General features: G+C 43.6%; 2 protein-coding genes across 2 annotated transcripts; one reads left to right on the forward strand and one right to left on the reverse strand.

Annotated features, from left to right (window-relative positions):
* The first annotated feature begins 155 nt into the window (after positions 1–155).
* Positions 156–7485, forward strand: aadac (arylacetamide deacetylase). The gene is made up of 5 exons (XM_030381419.1): positions 156–619; positions 2209–2437; positions 2867–2936; positions 5028–5199; positions 5514–7485. Exons 1-5 carry the CDS (start codon positions 479–481, stop codon positions 6144–6146), a joined length of 1245 nt encoding a protein of 414 aa, XP_030237279.1. The 5' UTR covers positions 156–478; the 3' UTR covers positions 6147–7485.
* A 13218-nt stretch (positions 7486–20703) lies between these two features.
* Positions 20704–24403, reverse strand: LOC115528740 (succinate receptor 1). The gene is made up of 2 exons (XM_030337041.1): positions 24251–24403; positions 20704–22340 (listed from the first exon to the last, which is right to left on the reverse strand). Exons 1-2 carry the CDS (start codon positions 24251–24253, stop codon positions 21369–21371), a joined length of 975 nt encoding a protein of 324 aa, XP_030192901.1. The 5' UTR covers positions 24254–24403; the 3' UTR covers positions 20704–21368.
* Positions 24404–25000: the final 597 nt, after the last annotated feature.

Consider the following 25000-nt stretch of genomic DNA (forward strand, 5'->3'; position numbering starts at 1 on the left):
ATTGTTTCAACAGCAGTGTTTTCGGGGAAAGATGTGCTCGCAAGGAGAAGCACCTGAGGAATTTGTAGCTCGGGCCAAGTTGCCTCGTGAGCCGCAGGGGGCGGGGGGGGGGGGGGGGGGGGGGGGGGTGGAGAGAGAGCATACGGGGGTTGTGATATCTTGCGTTCCTATCTTCGACCCTCTCTCGCTGCACAGTTATGTCCGCGGGACCGTCGGTGTAAGAAATAGTGCAGGACAAGGCGTGCGTAACGGAGCATCCGCATGCAACACCACAACAACCGCAATGAAGAGAAGAATACTCTACCAATGCCCGCGGATAGCGATCAAATGACACTGAGACGCGCTGTCACACTCTAATTTGATATCAGATTAAAGCTGTGCCTCCGCTGGAGAGACTGATCAGTAAGAGCAGCAGAGCAGGGCACCTTGTTTCTCCTTCTGCACCCGTGGACTCCGCTGCCGGGGACGCACCGGCACAATGAGGTTGAAAGGTATCGTTTCCCTCATCGTGCTCGGCTCTTTATCCGCTTATTTTATTTATGAGCCCATTCCGGAAGCCATTGATCAAAAATGGAAACTTATGGTGACCAATTCCCTCTTCAGAGCTCTCAGCCACCTGGTAAGCAATAACTGTCGCGTTTTTCTATTGCTGATGCCTCGATTTCAGGAGGCTGTTCACAGAAAAAAACTAACAAAATATAAATACAGTACATTTCTTATTTCTTTTTAAATGTAAAATATGTATGTATCTATTTGGAAGGTTTCCTTTTTCAAACTTTTTCACTGTCAACTCAAATAGTGTTAGATATTTCGTTATACAACACCTATGTGATGGTTCTGCCACGAATAGCCCTGCTGGTTACACCAGATTATGTCAGACACTAATCCAGCCATAGTATAGCCGCTCACCTGTTCTATTTATAGCCACTATTAAGGAAATACACTCTTTGTTGATGGCTGTGCTGAGATGCCTCTGCCTTCCTGGAGGTCATTCCTCGAGTCAGACATGGATGTTCCCTCTGTAGTTCATAAGACAACAAACATTTAGATATAAGTATACCAGCTGCAGAACCTTATCCCATGCAAAAAAATGCCTATTCAAACATGAAAACTTCCATTAAGTTTTTGCTAATTTTCTTTCATTGAATAATTGTACAATGTAGGCATTGCTCCAAACGTTTTAGTAAATTAATTAATTCACCAAGCCAAAACTATTTTGGCATCCCATTTTCTGTTTGCTTTGGTGTGCGTGTGTGTGTGTGTTTACTTGTGCGTTTGTACATGCGTGTGTCTGTGTGTGGGTGTGCGTACGTGCATGCGCGTGCGTGCTTGCATGTGTGTGTTTGTGTGCGTGTGTGTGTGTGTGTGCAAGTGGGTGCTCGCGCGCGGGTGTGTGTTTGTGTGTGTGTGTGTGTGTGTGTGTGTGTGTGTGTGTGTGTGTGTGTGTGTGTGTGTGTGTGTGTGTGTGTGTATGTGTGTGTGTGTGTGTGTGTGTGTGTGTGTGGAGGTAAATGCACGGTTCAGTGCTTATGGTTACCACAGCGGACAAGGCGGGTCTCAGCTGATCTGCGCTAAGCCCTACCGTCGCCCAGCCTGCCTGTCGTGGCGCGACTCTGAGCCCTCCTGTGTCCGCTACGCACCCATGGATGTCTTTAGGGGTGTTATGACATTCACAGCGGCGGCGCTCACATGATGTGGTGGTCCCGGGGTTTTATTGTTGAGCGCGGCAGAATTATAGATATCAAAGCGTGCATCCATTGGGATGACGCATATGGCCACAAAGAATGCTTTTCATGAAAATAGACAGAATCTAATGTAAAAAAGTTCAAAGAAATGTATTAACCGAATTCATGTTTGAATCCATCCATTACCCCTCTTTGTTTGTGTGTGTGTGTGTGTGTGTGTGTGTGTGTGTGTGTGTGTGTGTGTGTGTGTGTGTGTGTGTGTGTGTGTGTGTGTGTGTGTGTGTGTGGGGGGGGGGGGGGGGGGGGGGGGGTTATCTGTGCCTGTGCGAGCATGTGTGCGTGTGTCTGTGCGGGTGTTTCCATGTGCGTGTATGTGTATGCATGCTTCTCTCTGTGCGCGTGCATGCATGTGTGTGTGTGCGCGTGCCTGCGTGCATGTTTGTCTGTGTGCATGTCTCTGCATGCGGGTATGTGTGTGTCTGTGTGTTTGCATGTCTCTGTATGCGTGTGTGTGTGCGTGCAGGCGGACCTCAGTGAGCTGCTGGGGCTGAAGGACTACATGGGCGTCATGTACTTCATCACGCTGGCGGAGCGGGTGGTGCCGCTGTCGGACCAACACGTGTTGGTGACAGAGGAGCGCTTCGACGGGGTGGAGGTGGTGCTGTACCAGCCCCAGACCGACCGGCCCACGGCTGACCTTCGCAGGGCTGTCATCTACCTGCACGGCGGGGGCTGGTGTCTGGGCAGCTCCCGTGAGTAGCTGGAGGCGCTGGAAGATCATCATGGAGATCCTCCCTGACTGATCTGATGTGATATTGAATCTTTAAATAGAAGTCATTATATGATCATTATAATATTCATAATCATCACTATCATCATAATCATCATCATGATCATCATAATAATAACAACGATGATGAAGATGAGGCTGAGGTTGAAGAATTATAATTAGGACGATACTTTGGGGATAGTATCTATAATCGCTAGCTATAAAAAGTAGCTATAATCACTATATGCATCATGCAGGAATATCAAGGTTGATTTGATTAGGAAACTTTGCCGCTTTCAGGTCCCTGTTCATTTGTGCTATTTTAATGATGGATGAATGAATGAATGAATGAATGAATGTTGCATCAGGTGGGATGTTAACGCCCTATCGTCGACCTGTGTGTCTTCTGCAGGGATGAGCCCCTATGACGCGCTGGCCAGAACCCTGGTCACGGACCTCGACGCCATGGTGCTCTCTGTCGAGTGAGTATCTGTTAATAATCATCATTATATGTGATACTACAGCATTGCTGGATTCTCGATCCTGATTGGTCAATAATGTTCCAAGGTTTATTTTCCTCAATAGCAGGACACCTCTGCCTTTTTACTCTTCTAAATTGATGAAACGGCTACAACAGCTGTCCCAACAACCCAGATGTTTCCTTGACACCGCAATAACAACACTCACAAAGCACCAAAGAATATCGTGCTTTCAGCCGATTTGGTTGATAAAATCACTGACGTTACGGATGAGATTCCCTCTATCCAATAGAGGCTGGTCCCTGTGGTATTACTCAATCAAAACCAGGTTCCTAAAAGGAACCAATGCCTTCTCCCTGTTAACTCCCACGCCTGCCACACTCCCCCACCAGGAACACTCTGATTGTATCTGTTCCAGTGCCCTCCCGGTGTGCCGAGATGCGTTGGCAGATAGAATGGAGTGCTTCTGCTGGCTCGTTTTCATTGGTCCCACCCGACTCTCTGTATTAAATCAACTGTCCCCGGTGCCAATTCCCCAGTGGCACTGCTGTGTCACAGTCCTCCCTCTCTCACTTACCCCTGAGACACCACACACACATATTGCTCAGCACACTCCATTCCCTGCGTGTGCGTGTGTGTGTGTGTGTGTGTGTGTGTGTGTGTGTGTGTGTGTGTGTGTGTGTGTGTGTGTGTGTGTGTGTGTGTGTGTGTGTGTGCGTGCATGCGTGCGTGCGTGTGTGTGTGTGTGTGAGTGTGCAGGTGTGCAGAGGTATGGATGACTTAGAGTGAATGGATGAATATTTTGGATGTATTCAGACCGATTGATTGATGGATGGATGGATGTGGACGGATAAGTTCCCTCTCATAATGATTTTCCGTCACGTTTCCTGTGAAATAATTTCAGCATCTGTCAGGAATGTATGGGGATTGTTACATTATTTCGGGGGATGGGACCCACCCGTAATATGGGTTTCATAGAGCAAATGGCTGAGTCACATGTGTCGTGGGATATGGAATATTGAACTCAATTCCTGTCGACACAGGACTACACAGCATGTATGAGTGGCTGGGCCTGGCTGGACTAGCTTCATATATAGACCTATCAATCTTTACAGGTAAACTTGTATCAGAGCTTGTAATACATTTTGCATTAAGGGCATTTAGCAGACGCTTTTATCGAAAGCAAACAATAATTACATTTGTCAGAAGAAAGAGTAACAATATATTGCTGTTAGTACAATATGGATGTTCACAGAACCAAGTGACATGCACTTACAATTGTTTGGTTAACCCCTTCCCTGTATGCAACAAAGCTAGCTAAGATAAGATGCTACACGATGCCAAGGGACCCCTGAAGAACAAAAGTTTTATGAATGTATGGACTGGAATACCCACCAACTCTCTTTATGAATGCACACTGAAGACTTTTTACAGTGACGAAATGTACCATATCTTCATAGCTCAGCACTCCTACTAATGTTGTTCAGACTCATATAAGTCTTCAAATTTTCACAGGTTTTCCATCCAGTGTTGTCCTTAAGATGGGTTTGTGCCTCCTTTGGTGACCTCAAAGGGTTACCTAATTCAGCTTGCTTCAGTCAATTCATCTCATTCGTGTCTTTGGATCTCTGGAGAGGTTTTAGTGCAAAGCATTCAAAGCACATATGTCCAACATCAGAAGCAGCCAAATACTTATATCCTTACTCTGTTTCATCAAATGACTTCTAACGGTTGTACGGAGTTGTGGAATATTCCCCGGAAATAACAAAGATGTTTTTTTAATCCATCTTCAATCAGTCTGAGACCTTCTAACTTTTGTGATTATACAACCCTAAACCAAGGCGTCAGAACACTTTCAAGGTTAAACCTTGAAATACGAACACTTAATCTCTTTAACCATTGGACTGCAGTCGTGTTTCTTAAAGTAAGCATTTCTTAACTGCCCTTTGTACTAAAGAGTCAGCTAATGATGACATCAGACATGATAAAAAGTGGAAAATGTGCTCATAGCTTGGCCTTAGCCTGGCTAGACTAGCCAAAACCCATGCATCATGACGATCAATCCCCCTCTTATGACCTCTCCTCCTCTGCTAGGTACCGCCTGGCTCCAGCCCACCACTTCCCCGTCCCTTACGAGGACGTCTATAGCGTGGTCAAGCACTTCCTCCAGGAGGAGGTCCTGGCTCGCTACTCGGTGGACCCGGGGCGCATCGCGGTGTCTGGGGACAGCGCGGGAGGGAACCTGGCAGCAGCGGTGTCCCAGCAGGTTAGCTCATCCTAGCACTGGATATAAACAACAAGGCTAGCTGCTAAGCTATGCCTATGGACAACAGAAGAAGAGTTAAGGCAACGTTACCTACATTGGTTGAGCGTAGAGAAATTACTTGTCCCCACTTCCAAACAATAGTTTTCTGTTAAGTTTGTATAGCTTTTCATGCAAATGATTCAGATTTTCCGTTCTTTCTTTCATTTTCTTTCATCCTTTCTCTCTTTCGTACTTCTATTCTTCCTTTCTTATTCTTCTCCTTCTCCCTTCCTCTCCGTTATCTCCCTCCCCCTCCCCCGTCCCGGTATCCATAGCTACGGCAGGACCCGGACCAGAAGATCCAGCTGAAGATCCAGGCCCTGCTCTACCCGGTGCTACAGGCCCTGGACCTCAACACCCCGTCCTACCAGCAGAACCGGGACATGCCCATCCTGCCGCGCACCCTGATGGTGCGCTTCTGGAGCGAGTACTTCACCAGCGACAAGGCCCTGTTCCGGACCATGATGTCCAACACCCACAACGGGCCCGAGTCCGCAGACCTGCTCAAGTTCGTCAACTGGGGCGCCTACCTCCCCGAGTCCTACCGGGCCGACTACAACTACAGCGTCCCCGCTGTGGGACGCGACCAGGCGGCGGTGGGCGTCCCGGCACCCGACGGCGGTCCGTCCAGGGCCATCGGGGACCCCCGGGCGTCGCCCCTGCTGGTGCCGGACAGCGCCCTGCGCTCGCTGCCCAAGGCTTACGTGCTGACGTGCGAGTACGACGTCCTGCGCGACGACGGGATCATGTACGTGACGCGGCTGCGAGAAGCCGGCGTGGAGGTGACCCACGAACACTACGGCGCGGGCTTCCACGGGGCGATGATGTTCAACCTGTGGCCCGTGGACTTCGCCATCGCTCGCCGCATGACGGACAACTACGTCCGCTGGCTGCAGGAAAACTTGTAAGCCCGGGAGGGAGGGATGGGGTCAGTGGCGACGGTTGCGGCGGTCCCGCTCCCGCTGTTGGTTCCTTAGCATTGGTCGGCCGCCTGTTGACTCGCAAGGTTTTAGTTTTACGTTTTTTTTTTCTTTTCAGATCTTTTCTCTTTTTTTCAATTGTATTTTTTCCTTTTTTGGTTTCTGTTGTTGTTTTTCGTCTCAATGTTTTTTTCTGTTGAAGTACATCTTTTTTTTTTTCAATTATGCAAGGACCACACTTATAAGCGACTAGTATTCACTCCATTAGCTTAGGCACTTTGCTGAAGGACGCCTACTACAGGTCAGGCTTGTGGGTGGGCAATCCTGCATCCTGCATCTCTCGGTAATGTACCACATCGTGTTGCGAAAAGTCAGAGCGGACATTTCTTTTATACTACAGGGATTTGTGCTTTGCATTAAATGTTTGATTTTATTAGAAGTAAGATTGGAATGTAATCGACGGTGTATGCTTGCCTTGTTACACATAACACTTAATAAACTGCTACCAACAACAACAGTACATACCACAGATATATTGTATAAATCATAGGTGTAAAAATAATCTTATTTCCGAACAGCGCATGCATGGGGGGCAGCTTGATCAACCACAAAGTGGCGGTAGCTCGTAGCCACAGTGTAGATAATCCTAGTTCAAACCTCACTGGTTCCACCAGACCGGGGCTGCACCTGGGTTCATCTGAATGAATTTCCAACACAAAAGAAGACAACATTAGTGGTTAGAGTTCACCGAGCACCGACGTCCGTTTAGGGGAGAGGGTAGGGAAAAGTTGCGCAGCAGTAACCCGATAGCCGCAGTACTCTGGATGTCACGTGAGGTCAGCCAAACCCAGTGGAGTCAGATCTCTCTTTCTGCGTCGCTCTTTGGAAGTCTCTCGTTGGATCTGATTATCTCTGTGAAGCTTGTGACGTTTTTAACAGCACATGTGCTAGAGATCACGTCATCATCTGAGAGGGCTTTGTCGTTTTTATTAGCTTTGTGGGTTTTTTGTGTAGCCAATCTTTGTGGGAGTTGTGTGAACCGAAGCGACACACAGGCTGCATCGATTGTTAGGCTAGGGAATACTTGTTGTGTTGCTATTTGAAGCTCATGCATATTGTTCATATTGTTTTACCAAAGAAACCACACTGCTCCACATCGTGTATCTTGCATGGACTATACCTTATTATTTAGCGTTGTTTCCCCTTCATAATTCTGCTCCTTACTCATTTGTAAATATTATGATTTGTATGTTTTTATTTGCAAAAGAAGAACCTAGAACGACGTGTATTGTTTTTTCTGAAAATAAAGAGACCCAACCTATGACTAGCTTGTCTCGTGTGTGTTGTATGGATCCAATTCCGCCGACTTTCATTGCGTCTCAGTGATAACTTCCAGTTATACTGTGTGGAGCATCATAGTCTGAGGCTCAGCTTCTTTCCGATGTGTGTGTGTGTGTGTGTGTGTGTGTGTGTGTGTGTGTGTGTGAGCCAGGGCCATGACTGATGGCGACTGATTCTAGAAAACTATCAGATGACAGAATCGAAAGGAAAAAAATACACAAAGAAGCTGAACTATCTGATATGGAGTAGAAAGGGAGCAAAAGCATTGAAGAGGTTCTGGGGTTATTCAAGTGAGGAATATGAATAGATATTACAGAAAAATACCACATTAGCATTCAATGAGCTGCCTTTGGGGGAGTTAGTCGCTCCCAGGTTTCGAGACAGACGGCGGAAATTAAATATATATTATCCAAGACAGAGTTTTATTTAAATGTTTGTTTAATAAAAACCTTGTGCCAAGCTAGATTATAAAGCTCCGCACACACACACACATGCACACACAAACACACACACACGCACACACACATGCACGGACGCATGCACACAGACACGTACACAAATGTTTTCTTTCTCTCAGATGTACCCCGACTTCTCAGATAGCATCACGTTCTGCGATGAATTCATTCGATAACGTTGGCTCCCAGAGTCTCATTTCTAGTTTAATGTTCACAGTTGATATCCCATTGTGATGCTCCTTCAGCAGAGGCTAATATGATAAACGGGAAATAGATTACAGCAGACGGCTGACACAGTATGGCGAGATTGTTCTTACAGTACAGAACATAGTATGCAAAACATTCTATGCAGAGCTATTGTCCCCTGTTCAGAAGCGGCTTTAAATTATCATAAACCTGCACTTTGCATCCTTCCTAAGAAGTATGCATATTTATATTGCTTGCTTTGTATTATTATTATATTGTATTATTATATATATATTATTATTATATTGCTTTTTACTACTACTACTATTTAGCTGACACTTTTGGTGTCAGCTAAATAAAAATAAACATACAATGAGTAAATTCAACCATGAGGATACATCCCGGGAAATTGGCAAGAGTCATGCAAGTACATTGAATGAAACCAAACATTGAATAAAGCCAACTGCTTTAGATGAAGTGCACGGTGAAGTGCACGGTGCGGAGGAGAGATGAAGTGCGGGAGGACCCGGACAGGTTGAAGAGCACCAAGGCTGCTGCATTCTGGATGAGCTTCAGGGCTCGGATAGCACAGGCAGGCAGACCAGCCAGGAGGGAGGTGAGGGAGTCTAGACGGAGAGGACGAGAGCACTGGAACCAGCCCTCATCAAGGGGTCATCGAGGGGACACGCCACCCGGTTCCTTGCAGTCCGGGACGCAGACATGGAGACAGAGTTTTCAGTATGATATTAACATAAATAAATAAATAAACCCAAACACATTTTATAGTAGCTAGATGCTAGTTTGAAGTTTATAGCTTCAAACACTGTTATATTAGACTTCCTTTCATGATGTGCCGGCAGAAAGATTTGCACTATTCTCCCAAAATGACCAATAAGTGAACCCTTATTGTGCCATTCTCCGAGGCAATAGGACATGATGGTTGGTAATGGTTGTTGATGATCTAGCGTTATCGTATTACATTAATGCAGTTCTTTCTGTATTCTGATTTTTTTCATTTTTTCATTATTACATTGTGTTTTTCATGCAATCTAAAATCTCTCTCTCTCTCTCTCTCGCTCTCTCTCTCTCTCAGATTACACAACGGAAACGCAAATGAACTGAAATGAACTAAAATGGACCATTGCCAACTCAACCCCTAAAAAAAGAACAGAAACACACACAGACACACAAACACACAGAGACACACATAGAGACACACACACACACACACACACACACAAACAGACACGCACACACACACACACACACACACACACACACACGCATAAACACACAAACCCACACACACACACACCAACATCAACACCTACCTCCATTTCCCTTCCTCTCACACCATCATCCACTTAGCCAACTCAGTATTCAGCGTATGATGTAATGCGTTTTGTTGTGTGGCTCCATCGCTACTGCTCTGCCCTGTCATTGGCCCGACTGCCTGCCAAGGGGGAATTTTGAGGTGCTCCCGGGCACATTGTGGCCACTGACAGTGCAACATAAACAATATCATATGAGACAGCCTGCGGGACCACATGATTCTGGCTACAGGACAGGGCGCTCTGTGTTATGCCAGGGTCAATGTTTTCAGTGTTGTACCACTGATGAGCACATGCCAATGTGGGCGGAAGTGTTTTGTGATTGAAAGTGGTTTTAAGGTGTTATTTTTCAACCTGGTCTCAAAAACAAAAACAAAACAATATATCTCTGGCAAACCGGTTAACATATGTGTGTGTGTGTGTGTGTGTGTGTGTGTGTGTGTGTGTGTGTGTGTGTGTGTGTGTGTGTGTGTGTGTGTGCGTGCGCGCGCAGGTGAGTGTGTGTGTGTGTGTGTGTGTGTGTGTAAGTGTGCGTGTGTTAATAAACTAGCAAAAAACATGTGTTTGTATTAGTGCACTTTGTTGCATGTGAGTGTGTGTGGGTAAATAAACTTGCCTTAAAATGTGTGGGTTCACACGTTTTGATGTCACACTTTGTTGTTGTGACTAAACAAGTGTAGCATGTAGGATTTGTCACATCCCTTGCAGGCATGCCACACATTCTCAACATCACACTATGGCATCTGGTTATGTTTTCACAAGCACAGTGTGCCATTAACCTGCTGGCGGCAAGCAGGCAGACAGGCTTATTAATGGTTTTCCATACACTGGAAAAAGGGTTTTAAGCCGTACTTCATCTGATTATTATTTTGTAATTCAATTCAAATAAACATTTTTTGTTTTATTTTTAAAATAACTTTTTTTTATTTCAAAATACTGTGAAATATAGATATTTTTAATTAGGAGCTCAATTAAGAAATATCCATTTTGATAAATGTAAAATTTTAAGGTTGTGTATTCAACTGATTAAAAGTTTTGTCATTCAATCCAAATATTTTTTTTTTGTTTTCTTCCTAAAACACTGTTATATTTGATTAGGAGCTCAATTTAGAAATATTTGTTCAGACAAATGTACAATTTCAAGGTTACGTACAAGCCTGCGCATGCGCATTAAATACAAAGACGCTTACGACTACTGGACCAAACCGCAGTGTTGCCAACTTAGCGATTTTGTCGCTATATTTAGCTACTTTTCAGACCCCTTTGGCGACTTTTTTTCAAAACAGCGACAAGCGACAAATCTAGCTTATTTTTCAGCTGCTATTGGTGACTTTTGGCGACTTTTTGAGGTGAAAGCACTAGCCTCGACCAGAGTGACGATGACTCACTGGTTCTGTGAGCTAGGACAGTCTGTCTGTGTCTGGAGGGAGGTCTGGAGTAGGTCTAAAGGCCTATTTAGGGTCGTTTTAGACGCAGAGACGTAAGCACGTAATTTACACAAGGGACTTGTTTTAGACAAGTTTTGATTTACGGTTCCCGTAAGGTTTCTTAAGGATTGCGCGTGTTGCAAGGGGATTCTCCGCCAGAACAGTAGGGGGAGCAACGAACGAATCTGTGGGCGTGGAAGTGGAAATCGCTGGCTTGTTTATATTTATAATCATAGCCGCGGAAACGTATTCTCAGCAGGGGGTGCTGGAAAAAAACCTCAGCCTGGACTAGACTCACAACTCGCTACATTGATAAAAAAAAGATATATAGCAGCGCAGCTCAATTACACCAGTGCATGCGCGCACAGTCGAAAATCGATCGTTGTGTTCACACCATGGTTCACATCCAGCTGCTCACAGAACAAGTTTAGCGCGCCACCGCTCCCCTCACACTTTTTCATATAACATTTTTTTTGCACTAGGTCATATGAGCATCAAATAAATCTCAAAATGCCTTGGACAGCAGCGACTATGACCCGCTTTGCCACGGGCCGAAACAGTGCGGAGCGACCACAGCGGGGCAGAGGAGTGTCAGGAATAGTCTTTTGTGTACACATCAGTACGGCCTATTTGCACTACTGTTTAGTGGCAATGCAGTGTTATATTCTATGCCTTTTAATTTTCGTATATTATTTCAATGAATACAATTTATTTATTTATAAAAACAAGATCTGGTCTTCAAATCTTTTTTCCAAACATAGGTCGGGTTTGTGTTTATATTCGGACCAATACGGTACAGCGGGCGCTCACATGACGTTAAGCATTTCCTGGTGCATAATGTGACGCTTCAGAACCTAAAATCCCGTTTCACCCCGTTGACACAACACATAACCGGCGTTTTCAGAAATCTCCACTTTGGCCAGAGTTTTTAGAAATAATCGTTTTCTGTGATAAGACAGGGCCTCAGACAGGGCAGCACCCCTACTTCCCGCGGTACTGTTTATAATTATCATAATTCGTTCTTGTGTTTTCTTCTTCTCCTTCTTCAAAATTCTTCATTCGCTTCTGTCACGGCCTTTTAAAAATGGCGCTATTATGCTGTAAAACCGGAAATGTGAGACTCCTGAAAGGATGTGGTTAGCTGGCCAATCACAGTCTTTGCGAGCTGCGTAGGGCCGTAGTGTTTTATTTATGCCGCTTTTCCACTGCATGGTACCAGCTCGACACGACTCGACTCGACTCAACTCGCCTTTTTGGCGTTTCCACCGCGAAAACATGGTATCTGGTACCTGAAGTGGCTGCTTTTTCTAGTACCGCCTCGCTCTAGGTTCCAAGCGGCTGAGCCGATGCTAAAAGGTGACGTCGGCAGACGGCCGGCCACTGATTGGCCAGAGAGTGTGACGAAGTCACGTGAGCGACATGGCAACCATGCTGGTAACAGCCATAGCAGCGCCGCAGCCAACATATTCCACTTCTTCAACATGCCAGCTAATAATACGAACACGAATACCATCGCATCGATGTTCTCCATTGTTGTTATGTGGGTTCTGTCCATGTGTGGGTTACGTAGGTGTTGTTTGCGTCGCGTACAAAAATACGTCACGGCCCTTTACCGCAACCGACCCCGCCCACGTCCCGGAGGTACTATTTGCGGTGGAAAAGGACCCGCGCTGCTACCGTGTCGAGTCGTGTCGAGTCGTGTCGTGTCGAGTCGAGCTACATGTGCGGTGGAAAAGCGGCATAATCGCATATAGTCAGGAATTTGGGCCGACGCACTTAAGCACGTAAGGGGGGATATTTTACCGCGCAAGGGGGGGTTATGTATCTTACGTGCTTACGCGTTACGTCTAAAACAGAGCATATATCGGCCTTAACTCTGCCATTTAGATTGTTAATATATATGGTATATTGTGTGGCGGCAGTAGCCGCCACACAAGTAGTAGGTAACCTGAAAGTTGTTGGTTTGATCCCCGGCTTCACCAAGCAGAGTATCGAGATGTCTTTGACAAAGCACCTAACCCAGACTGATTTCGCGATGCGATGTCGAATCCAGACGATGATGTATTCAGAAATGTGTTATGTTTAAATGAGAAACAATTGTTTGATTAAATTGTAATCTTTTTGATTGGATAAAACAAATTATTTCTGATAGATATTTCTTAAATGAGAAACAATTGTTGGAGTGAATCAATATTTTTTTGTTTAGGATTTAACATACGATTTAAATGTATTAACTTCATTCAAAGAATAGAATTATACTTGGTGCCAAGTTGTATTATTTTGTTTTTATGAACATAGGAAATATTGTTTGAGGCAAGCTATATATTTGTCATTGGCTCAAGTTATGTAATATAGATGTGAACCATTACCCTTGTTTTTTTTAATTGGTTCAACAGAAGGCTTTTTCCAGTGTACTACTTTGCCTGTTCTACAGCCGAGATAATGCATGGCTGTTGATAGCATCCATGGGCGTTCTGAAACACTTATATTGTGGTGCGGTGCAGAATTTACATCACTATTTACATATTATATGTTGCCTCAGTTTTGCCTTTGTAACATTGCCTGGACTTCTTACACTGGAAAAAGTCTTTCATTGAACCAATTAAAAAAATGTAGGGTAATGGTTCACATCTATATTACATAACTTGAGCCAATGACAAATATATAGCTTGCCTCAAACAATATTTCCTATGTTCATAAAAACAAAATAATACAACTTGGCACCAAGTATAATTCTATTCTTTGAATGAAGTTAATACATTTAAATCGTATGTTAAATCCTAAATAAAAAAAGATTGATTCTCTCCAACAATTGTTTCTCATTTAAGAAATATCTATCAGAAATAATTTGTTTTATCCAATCAAAAAGATAAAATTTAATCAAACAATTGTTTCCCATTTAAGTCATAATATGCATCCGATATAATTTGTTTTATCCAATTTAAAGGATAAAAATCGAATCAAACAATTGTTTCTCATTTAAGAAATATCTATCAGAAATAAGCTGATGTTCCAAAAAGCTTCAAAACATGATCAGGCAGCTGGTGCTCAAAGCAAGCATCACCCGACAGCTTTAATCCATATCGGATGTATAGGATGGAGTTTGATGCCCCGTACCCACTACATGCGTCCGTCGACTGATCCCCATTGACTTTCAATGGGGACGGACGCGCAATGCATTGTGGATCCGTCAGTTCCGTTGGAGCCGTCGGCTCAGTCATGGCTCAGTCAAAAAGTTGAAAAATGTTCAACTTTTTCGGCAGCGACGGATCCGTCATCCAATCAGATCACGTATGCAAATTTAAGCACTGTGACGCGACTCGGGCTCTGACGATACTGGAAAGCGGGAAAGCGGGTCATCTTGCATCGCAACAAGCAGGAAGAAGCGGGAAGAACCCGGCGAAGCGATTTGATTGGCTGACGGATGCCTCTGCAAAGACTACTCCCCCATCAGTCAGCCACGCCTTCCCACATCAGTCGACGGACGCATGTAGTGGGCACGGGGCATAACGCCCCTTGCCCACTACCTCCTTCAGTCAACGGTGCAAGATGACCCGCCTTCCCGCTTTCCAGTAGGTAGAGCCCGAGTCGCGTCGCAGTGCTTAAATTTGCAGACGCGATCTGATTGGATGACGGATCCGTCGCTGCCGAAAAAGTTGAACATTTTTCAACTTCTTGACTGAGCCGAAGGCTCCAACGGAACGGACGGATCCACAATGCATTGCGCGTCCGTCCCCATTAAAGTCAATGGGGATCACGCAACGGACGGAGGTAGTGGGCACGGGGCGTAAGGTCTGCAAGGACATCCGGTTCCTGAGTTTGCTTTTTACCACGAGGACTGAGCTGCTTGTAACCTACATGCCCACTACATGCGTCCGTTGACTGATGTGGGAAGGCGTGGCTGACTGATGGGGGAGTAGTCTTTGCAGAGGCATCCGTCAGCCAATCAAATCGCTTTGCCGGGTTCTTCCCGCTACTTCCTGCTTGTTGCGATGCAAGATGACCCGCTTTCCCGCTTTCCAGTATCGTCAGAGCCCGAGTCGCGTCACAGTGCTTAAATTTGCATACGTGATCTGATTGGATGACGGATCCGTCGCTGCCGAAAAAGTTGAACATTTTTCAACTTTTTGACTGACCCTACATGCCCACTACCTCCGTCAGTCAACGGACGCGGGAAGGCGTGGCTGACTGATGGGGGAGTAGTCTTTGCAGAGGCATCCGTCAGCCAATCAAATCGCTTCGCCGGGTTCTTCCCGCTTCTTCCTGCTTGTTGCGAGGCAAGATTACCCGATTTCCCGCTTTCCAGTATCGTCAGAGCCCGAGTCGCAGTGCTTAAATTTGCATACGTGATCTGATTGGATGACGGATCCGTTGCTGCCGAAAAAGTTGAAAATTTTTCAACTTCTTGACGGAGCCGAAGGCTCCAACGGAACGGACGGATCCACAATGCATTGCGCGTCCGTCCCCATTCAAAGTCAATGGGAATCAGTCAACGGACGGATATAGTGGGCACGGGGCAGTGCGTTGAGACGGGGGAGGGGCCGCGCAGGCACCCGGTGCTCGTTGTGAAGAGGTAATAGCGATAGTGCTTTCACCTCAAAAAGTCGCCAAAAGTCACCAATAGCAGCTGAAAAAGGAGCTAGATTTGTCGCTTGTCGCTGTTTTGAAAAAAAGTCGCCAAAGGGGTCTGAAAAGTAGCTAAATATAGCGACAAAATCGCTAAGTTGGCAACACTGCGGTTCGGTCCGGTAGTCGTAAGCGTCTTTTGTTTTTAATGCGCATGCGCAGGCTTGTACGTAACCTTGAAATTGTACATTTGTCTACACAAATATTTCTAAATTGAGCTCCTAATCAAATATAACAGTGTTTTAGGAAGAAACCAAAAAATGTCTATTTGGATTGAATGACAAAATTATTAATCAGTTGAATACACAACCTTAAAATTTTACATTTGTCAATATGGATATTTCTTAATTGAGCTCCTAACTAAAAATATCTATATTTCACAGTATTTTGAAATAAAAAAAAGTTATTTTAAAAATAAAACAAAAAATGTTTATTTGAATTGAATTACAAAATAATAATCAGATGAAGTACGGCTTAAAAACCTTTTTCCAGTGTAGAAGACAGACTGTTTCAATATTTTGTTGCTTTGTTTTGTTTGCGAAAGATTAAGGAATATTTTGTCTCTGAGTAAATGTAGACGTATCAAGACAGCTCAGCGATCATTGTACTGTGTTCATCACACCACACACTAGAGAACTCAAGACTCAAGCGAAGGTCATTATAACCTTCCTCAGGCTGTCCTTGTAACCTTTTCTTTGCTATATTGTGCTGTCTTATGAATGGATGCAATTGAGTGCAATGACCCAATTGGGAACTTTGACATATTCGCTATTAGCTGTTTTGCTAGGCTCGATATATAGACATAGCTTAACCATTTAGCTAAGCTAAATAATAAACATACAATTTGTACATTTTGGCAAATTGATATTGAGTGATATCAATACTTTATAGACAACTGCTTTGAAACATTTTGTACCAAAACAATGTGTAATAAAGGAAATTTGGGTAAATTTGATTGTTGTAAAAATAATCATTATTTTATTTTTCATGATAAATCAAATGTTACCTAATCATGATGCAGTGATGTAGCTATTTCAGTTCTCCTGTTATCATCAATGTGTTTTGGACATATGGCAAGCCTATATGCACTCAAAATAATAATAATTATAATTGAGGTATTTAATTACATCGCACTTCTACAAAATACCCACAGGATAACAAAATAATGTAAAGATGTGGAATATGTCAGATTTTCTTTTTAAAGCAGTCTTTGTTCACGTTTCCCACATTAAAGGGGCAGTGTGTTTACTGGCATCTGGTGGTTAGGTTGGAGATTGCACCCCACTGTACACCCCCACAGTTCCCCAAATGATTTCATCGTCGACGACAGCAACGACGACTGTGTGGTGAGGAGATTCCTTGATAGATTAATAAATTGTATTTCGTATATCACTAGATGTTAGTTTAAAGGCAAGATAGTAATTTTGAATCAAAGTACAAAATGCGTCCTCTCTAGAGCCATATAACCCTTTCGGGCTACCGTAGACACATGGTGGTGCAACATGGCGGGCTCGGGGCTCCGTGGAAGAGAAACCTCTCCCTATTTATGTATTTACGGATTATTTGTTAGGGACAGATAGCCTACAGTGTTCATAGACAAACTGAGAACAGCTATCCAATGCAAGTATCCTATAGTGGATGCTAATTTGCAACACCTGTCCCTGTAGATATAAAGGGCTCTTTCTAAGGTAACGAAAGACAATTCTTAATTTCATGGGATTATACACTAGTTGAAACATACCTTTGGAATATTATATTCAATTTCTTCCAAACCCGTTCCGCTATCTGCCACAAATTGCACCTTTAAAGAAGCTTTAGTTACAATTTGACAGTTGTAAAGAGACAGCAGGGAAGAGAGGACGAAGGAGTGATGACTTTGAGCACTTGCATGTGAGAGTGTGGATGTAAACGTGTCTAAACACACATTCGTGGGTTAAAGGTTCAATGAGAGAGTCATGTCACATTTGGATGTTAGAGTATTACTCAAGTGTTGGATTATTATTATGTAGGATTTGTCACATCACTTGCAGGCTTGCCACACATTGTCACCATCACAATGTGACGTCTGGTGATGTTTTTACAAGCATAGTGTGCGGGGTGTAGCCAGGACATTATAACTGTGGTGGCTAGCTCGGGCCAGTCTTATATTTGGGGTGGCAATTGATTGTCAAGTGCAATGTTTATTCATAACATCAAAATATAACACTTTCAATAAGAATAATAAGTCAAGAGTTAGATCAAACTAATAGTGCATATATTTCGTTTTAGACCGTTTCCGTTCAGGATTATTATTTATATTTTCATACTCTGGGAGGGGGGGGGGGGGGGGGGGTATGGCTACGCCGCTGACAGCGTGCCATTAACTCCATAGCTGCAAGCAGGCAGACAGTTTTTTTTAATGCTTTTCCATAACTTATTGTCTGTTCTACAGCGAAAGGATAATAAGGTATATGTCTGCTGATAACATCCATGAGAGCCAGCATATTGTCTAATTGTGGTCTGGTGCAGCTTTAACAATTCTATTTACATATAATTTGTTTAATGACGTGGTCTGGATTGCCTTAGTTACAGACTTTTAAATCAATATTTGTTCTGCTTTGTTTGACAAAGATTTACAGTTATATTTGCATTTACATTTTACATTTAGGGCATTTAGCAGATGCTTTTATCCAAAGTGACTTACAATACGTACATTTGTCAGAAGAAAGAGATACAATATAAATCTAAATGTAGGTGTAGAGCAACTAGACAGCTTACATTTCAAAAAATAAACAACTAGGTATTCAGATTAAAATCAATAGAGGAAGAAAAACTAGAGTTCTGTTTTTTCTACGAATTGAGTGGTTGTAACCGACATTTTGACATTTCCTGTCTTGGGTAGGATTGGATTTAGCGTGACTCAGTTCGCGTCGTTCAGTTCGACAAGAGGAGTCGTTCGCAAATCGTTTGTTCGTTCGTTCGTTCAGTTGAGTTTCCGGTAGCGGTGAAACGAATCATGGAATGCACGGTTCTCAGACTCACCACCTCCCTTGTTCTCATTCTCAAACGTCAACATTACAACTTTAACCAAACGCAACAGGATGGGGGTGTAGTTGATTATTGGATGTTTAACATATTAGCAAGATAATAGACTTAGATTTTTTTAGATATATATATATATTTTTTTAGATTTAGCAATGATGGTGGGGGTCCCGGGTGGCTCTGATAAACAGAACCCTGTGCAGCCCAAGACTAAATCTAGCTGCCAAAATTAACACTGCCTTCAATAAGAGAGATGGTAGGTTGTTAAAAATGAATTAAACTGTAATCAGACAACGCGGTTATATGCTATAAACCCTAAAGTATCTGGTATAAAGGCTGGGACGAATTTCAAATGACAAATATGTAAATGTTGAAAGTATGGACCGTCACGATTCCCATTGAAACGAATGGCAAAGTGACTTGTCTCACAACGAGAGCTGGAAGGTTGTGAAAAATGCATTAAACTGTAATCGGACAACGCAGTTATATGCTATAGACCCTAGAGTATCTGTGGTATAAAGGTTGGGACGAATTTCAAATGACAAATATGTACACTTTATGTTGCGAGTATAGACTGTCCCGATTCCCATTAAAACGAATGGCGCGGTGACTAGTCTTCACAACGAGAGCTGGTAGGTTGTCTAAAACGAATTACACTGTAATCAGACAACATGATTACATGCTATAGACCCTAGAGTGTCTGTGGTATAAAGGCTGGAACGAATTTCAAATTACAAATATGTAAATGTTGAAAGTTTGGACCGTCGCAATTCCCATTGAAACGAATGGCACAGTGACTAGTCTTCACAACGAGAGCTGGGAGGTTGTGAAAAATGCATTAAACTGTAATCAGACAATGCAGTTATATGCTATAGACTAGGGTTGCCGTGGTGTGGACATTTTCACACCGAGTAATACGCTCGTGTCAACACCGGTATTACCGGTATAAACGGTATTAACTTTGAAACTATAGGTCAACCGCCATCTTCTCCGTCAACTCTCCTCTAACACTCAGTGACAGTGGCTGGCAGCGCGCCAATTCTCGCCGTCTTATAACGTTCTATATATAATAGTATATATATAGTATAATATAATTGTATATATCATAATATTTTACGGAATTTGTTTTTTATTACTGAAAAAAAAAAAAAAAAAAAACTTGGTGTTGCCGGTGTGCAACACCGAGTAAACGGTGTTGGACTCAACACCGGTAACACCGGTAATACCGTACACCGCGGCAACCCTACTATAGACCCTAGACTATCTGTGGTACAAAGGCTCGGACGAATTTCAAATGACAAATATGTACACTTTATGTTGCAAGTATATACCATCCCGATTCCCATTAAAACGAATGGCGCGGTGACTAGTCTTCACAACGAGAGCTGGTAGGTTGTAAAAAACGAATTAAACTGTAATCAGACAACGCGGTTATATGCTATATACCCTAGAGTATATGTGGTATAAAGGCTGGGAGGTATTTCAAATGATAAATATGTACACTTTATGTTGAAAGTATACCGTCGCGATTCGCATTGAAACGAATGGCGCGGTGACTAGTCTTCACAACGAGAGCTGGTAGGTTTTGAAAAATGTGGCATAAAGGCTGGGACAAATTTCGAATTATAAATTTGCATAATGTATCCTTTAAATACGTCCATGCAACAGATGGCCATTGTGAATAATAGCTCTCTCACTAAGCCCATTTGTTTTTTCCCCAAGAAACCGGTTCACTTCTGTCTCTCATTGGCTAAAATTCAACGAGAGCGTCCTAGACTCAGTCCTAGAACAGCATACGATTGGTCGGTCCCTCCTCACCACTCACACAGTGAGTGAACGAACTGTCAGCGAGTCAGCAACTAGGGGGTCTGGGAGAAGACGAGTCTGAGAATGAACGAGACGAACGAGAGAGAGGAAACAGTTCAGTTCGTTCGTCTTAAAGATTCATTCATTCACACTGATTCGTTTGGAACCGAGCCAACTCTAGTCTTTGGTATTTGGCACATTTTGAATCGCCCCTGCCTGCTTCACAATGGCTGGTTATGGGTATTCACAAAGCTGTCCTTAAACAACCCTAAACGTTCGTTTTCAGAAATGTGCAACTCACCGAGTGGTTAGCAGTGTTTGGTGATGTTCCAAATCAAGTATCATAGCGAAATACAGTTTCTGTCGTGTTTTATTTGGCATTTTGTAAATCCATTGATTTCGGTTGGAAAACTCATTGCTCCTTGACCAGAAATGGAAAAGCGGGCTGGTTGTAGTTTTTTCGCTCCATTCTAGCCCTACTATTGATACGGAGAACCGAGCGAAAAGACTACAACCCCCCTGGACTCTGCTGCTGCCGTGATCTTCTCCTCTAGCAGCAAGAGGAAGGAACATTTGCGCAGATATTTTTCTCCTCTGCGAATCTCGCAGCGTTGGCAAATTTGTATAAAAACAACACACATTTCGGGTTTAAAATGCCTTGTAATGTGCGTAAGTAATGCATTACTTTTGTAACGCTTTACTCCCAACACTGTTGTTATTGTTAGCTACATTAGCCTCTTTAGCAAACTAGCTCGAAAACAAGCAACAAAACTTTCCATTGTATTGCACTCACAGCAAGACTTTGTAATGCATAAATTGGTGATCGGGTTAAAGCAGCAATGTAATCAAATATGTAAGTGCATTTAAAATCAACATTAAAACGACCAACGTGGTAAAAATACAAAGAAAAAAAAATTCATTACGGGCGCAGCCATATTTGTTTGTCGAGTCGTAGCCTACGGTTTTCCCACTTTGCAACTGGTGAACTGCATCTAGAACCCGGCATAAATGCATTGGTTAGGTCGGAATTCCAACTGAAGGACGTGAGAGTGTGATAGTTTGTCTCATCCGGATCAGCTTCCTGAGCTTCCCCAACAGGAGCTCTCGGAAGTGGTCTCCCATGAAGAAGTAGAAGACGGGGTTGATCACACTGTGGAAGAACGCCACCGGCCTGGTCACGATATACAGCGCCTTGATGCGCACCCTGCTGCACTGGCTCAGCCCTGCCCAATCTGCACTGGCCGCGATCTGCACATTCCGCATCACGTGGTACGGCATGTAGAGCACCAGGAACATGACCGCCGCCGCACGGACCACGCGCACAGGCCGGCCGTACGCGGTTTTCTGGCGCTGCAGCGCCTCCTCCTGGCGGCGCAGCAGAAGCGTAATCCTGTGCGAGAAGACGCAGATCCCCACCAGGGGCAGGATGTAGCCGGTCAGTGTCAGCCCCAGGCTGTAGCCCAGCGTGTCCAGGTCCCCCTTCAGGCTGGCAAAGTCCTTGCAGATGCTCCAGTTGCCCCTTTGGTGGTCCTGGATCATGAGGGAGATCATGGGCGCCACTTGGACGTTGACGGCCAGCCAGCTCAGGCCCGTCACCACCAGCGCCGCCCTGCAGGTCAGGAGGGAGTGCAACTTGCTGGGATGCATGACGAGCAGCAGGCGGTCCATGCTGATCCACACCATGAAGAGGATGGAGGAGTAGAGGTTGACGTGCAGGATGTAGCGGTTGATGATGCACATGTAGGGGTTGGTCTCTGATTTGCCGTGGGCATACAGGTAGGAGAGGCGTGGGAGTGTGCACAGGAAGACGAGGTCAGAGGCGGCCAGGTTGAAGAGGTAAACATTAATGCTGCCCCACTTAGGCAGACAGAAGACGTATCCGATGACAACCAGCAGGTTGCCAAGGAAACCGACGCAAAACTCGACCCCGTAGGAAGGTGAGAGGTAGTATTTCTCCAGGAGGTCGTCCACAGGCAAGCAATTATACCCCTGAAGGGGGGAGGAGAGTTGATAGAGGGGAGGGGAGGAGAGTAGAGAGGAGCGAGGAGAGAAGAGAAGAGGAGAGGGGAGAGAAGAGAAAAATGGAGAGCAAAGGACAGTGAAGGTTAGATCAAATCCTAAAATATGAATTGTTCTTAAAAGATAATTGATTTCTGAAGGATGACATGAATACACTATAAATGAGCAATGTTCGGCAAGTTACTTCAAAAGAGTAATGCATTATTTATTACTTGTTACTGTCATTTCAAAGTAATTAGTTACATTACATTATTACTGTCTTTGAATTGTAAGGCATTACACTACTTTCACATTACTTTTTCATTTCTTCACCCAAAAATCGGGAAATATGGATTTGGTGTTATCATTAGATCTTGTGCTAAATGCAGCTCATTACACAGCAGGAGGTGATGTGGCATGGCATAAAGACTGAGCTAGGCTTAAGGCTAACAGAAGTACAGTATAATGGTCGCAGTTATGGCTCATGGTGCAATATATTTTATAGTAGAAATACTGTAACTTCAGGTAATCATATTGAAATCAATAGAGGAAGAATAACTAGAGTTCCCGGTTTGTCTGGGACAGAGGTGTCAAACACAGGGCCCGCGGGACGAATCCGGCCCGCCACCTCATTCTATGTGGGCAGCGGGAGCTTCAAATTAATTTGAAAAAGTTCTGCCACACACCTCTGATAACCTATCATTGCATTTGCCACCAAGAAGCCCTGTGTGAAATTGTTCTGGAACTGGATTATAAAATAATCAACAATAATCTGGTCATTAAATGGCAGTGATTCAGGCTCGTGGCCTGGATCACCGCCTGTTCAGCAGTTTTTGAAGGAGGTGGCTCAGAATATGGAGATGTGACATACCCTACAGAATTAAGGGGGTAGGACCGGGGTCCGCAAACCACTTCTTTGAGCTTAGCAGAGTTAATGTAATAACTTATGTTTGATAATATTACTCTTTTATTCACTTGAACAGTTTGATCCTTGATTGATTTAGTAATTTTGGTTTTCTTAACTTGATAAATTAAAGGGATTTATGTAATTATAACACAGAGCAATTTTCTTAGTCGCTTACATGTATTTTCAAATGTATGTAATTGCATGTACAAGTATGCACAGGAAGTATGCACAGGAAGTGTGCATACTTCCTTTGCAAGTGTATATTGGTACACTTGAATAAATAATAATCAAACACAGACACAGTCATTTCACAATATCTTAAGGAATAGTTCAATGATAAAGTCCAACAGTGATAACCGACCCTTTAAGGGGAACCATAATCCTTGCATGGCCTGGGGTGAAAATTAGTTTGACACCCCTGGTCTAGGAATAGAGTGGTTGTGGTCTAGGAATAGAGTGGTTGTCACCGACAATTTTACATTTCCTGTCTCGGGTATTGGGTTCACTTCAATCGCCCCTGCCTGCTTCACAATGGCTGGCTATGGGTATTCACAAAACTGTCCTTAAAACAACCCTAAACGTTAGATTTTAGAAATGTGCAACTCACTGAGTGGTTATTGGTGTTCGTTGATGTTCCAAATCAAGTATCATAGCGAAATACAGTTTCTGTCGTGTTTTATTTGGCATTTTTTAAATCCATTGAATTTCGGTTGGAAGACTCATTGCTCCTTGACCGGAAACGTATAGTTAATTTTGGGTTTAAAATGGCTTGTAACGCCCGTTACTGAGATTTGTACAGAGTAAAATATTACAATATATTTTTTTGTAATGCCTTACATTACCACGTTACAGCAAAAAGTGATGCATTACTGTAATGCATTACTTTTGTAACGCGATACTCCCAACACTGTTAATGACAATATTGGTCAGCGGGTTACAAAGTCATCTTACTACCATATTAAATAAGTAATAATGTGTATCAAGACGATCTTACCATGCTGTCGTGTTGTGAAGCTGTAGGCTCCGGCTTTTGAGGAAGTTTGGTTTGGTTTTGTTTGGATCAAAAACAGCAGATACAAACAACTGCGGGCCGAACACACCGTGTTTACCAATCACAAGTGATGCAGGCGCTAGTTTATATTACAGAAGGAGGAAATAATCTGCCCTCAAAGTTTGATGGTACGCTTTTGAGAAGCCTATGCAAATAAGAAGCCAGGGAGAAACATTTTATGTTGCCATCAACCTATCTCATATTCATATTAAATTTGAATCATCATGCCTGTTCATTATGTTTGTATCGCCTGTTACCAAGCAGATTTTTTACCTGAAACCGATGGTAGAAGACAGCTTCATTAAAGTGGACTTCATTGACCCCATATTTATCACGGGTAATCTTGATGAATGACGTTTCCCTTGCCTGTGTAATTACAAGGCCTTAATTATATTATTTCAGTTTGATGAATGGCATTATTCCGAAAAAAGATTGATTGGTTAATATGTTGCAGGTTCACCAACCAGCATGGTTTAGATGTTTTTGTATGAGGGTGGAAGCAGTCCAAGTTACCTTTTGTCTGGGGATCAAATCAAGTTGAAACTGATATATCTATATATTATGAACTATGTGCTGGTTATGCTGCCATGTTGGGTAATTAGTCAGGGGCTATGGTGGTGATAGCTCTCTTAGTGTGTCTACTTGCCGAAGTGGGACAGTGTGAACTTTCAGCGACTTATGTGTTTTTTTGCT

Source organism: Gadus morhua, chromosome 16 (assembly GCF_902167405.1).
Source record: "Gadus morhua chromosome 16, gadMor3.0, whole genome shotgun sequence".
In the NCBI taxonomy this organism is placed as follows: Eukaryota; Metazoa; Chordata; class Actinopteri; order Gadiformes; family Gadidae; genus Gadus; species Gadus morhua.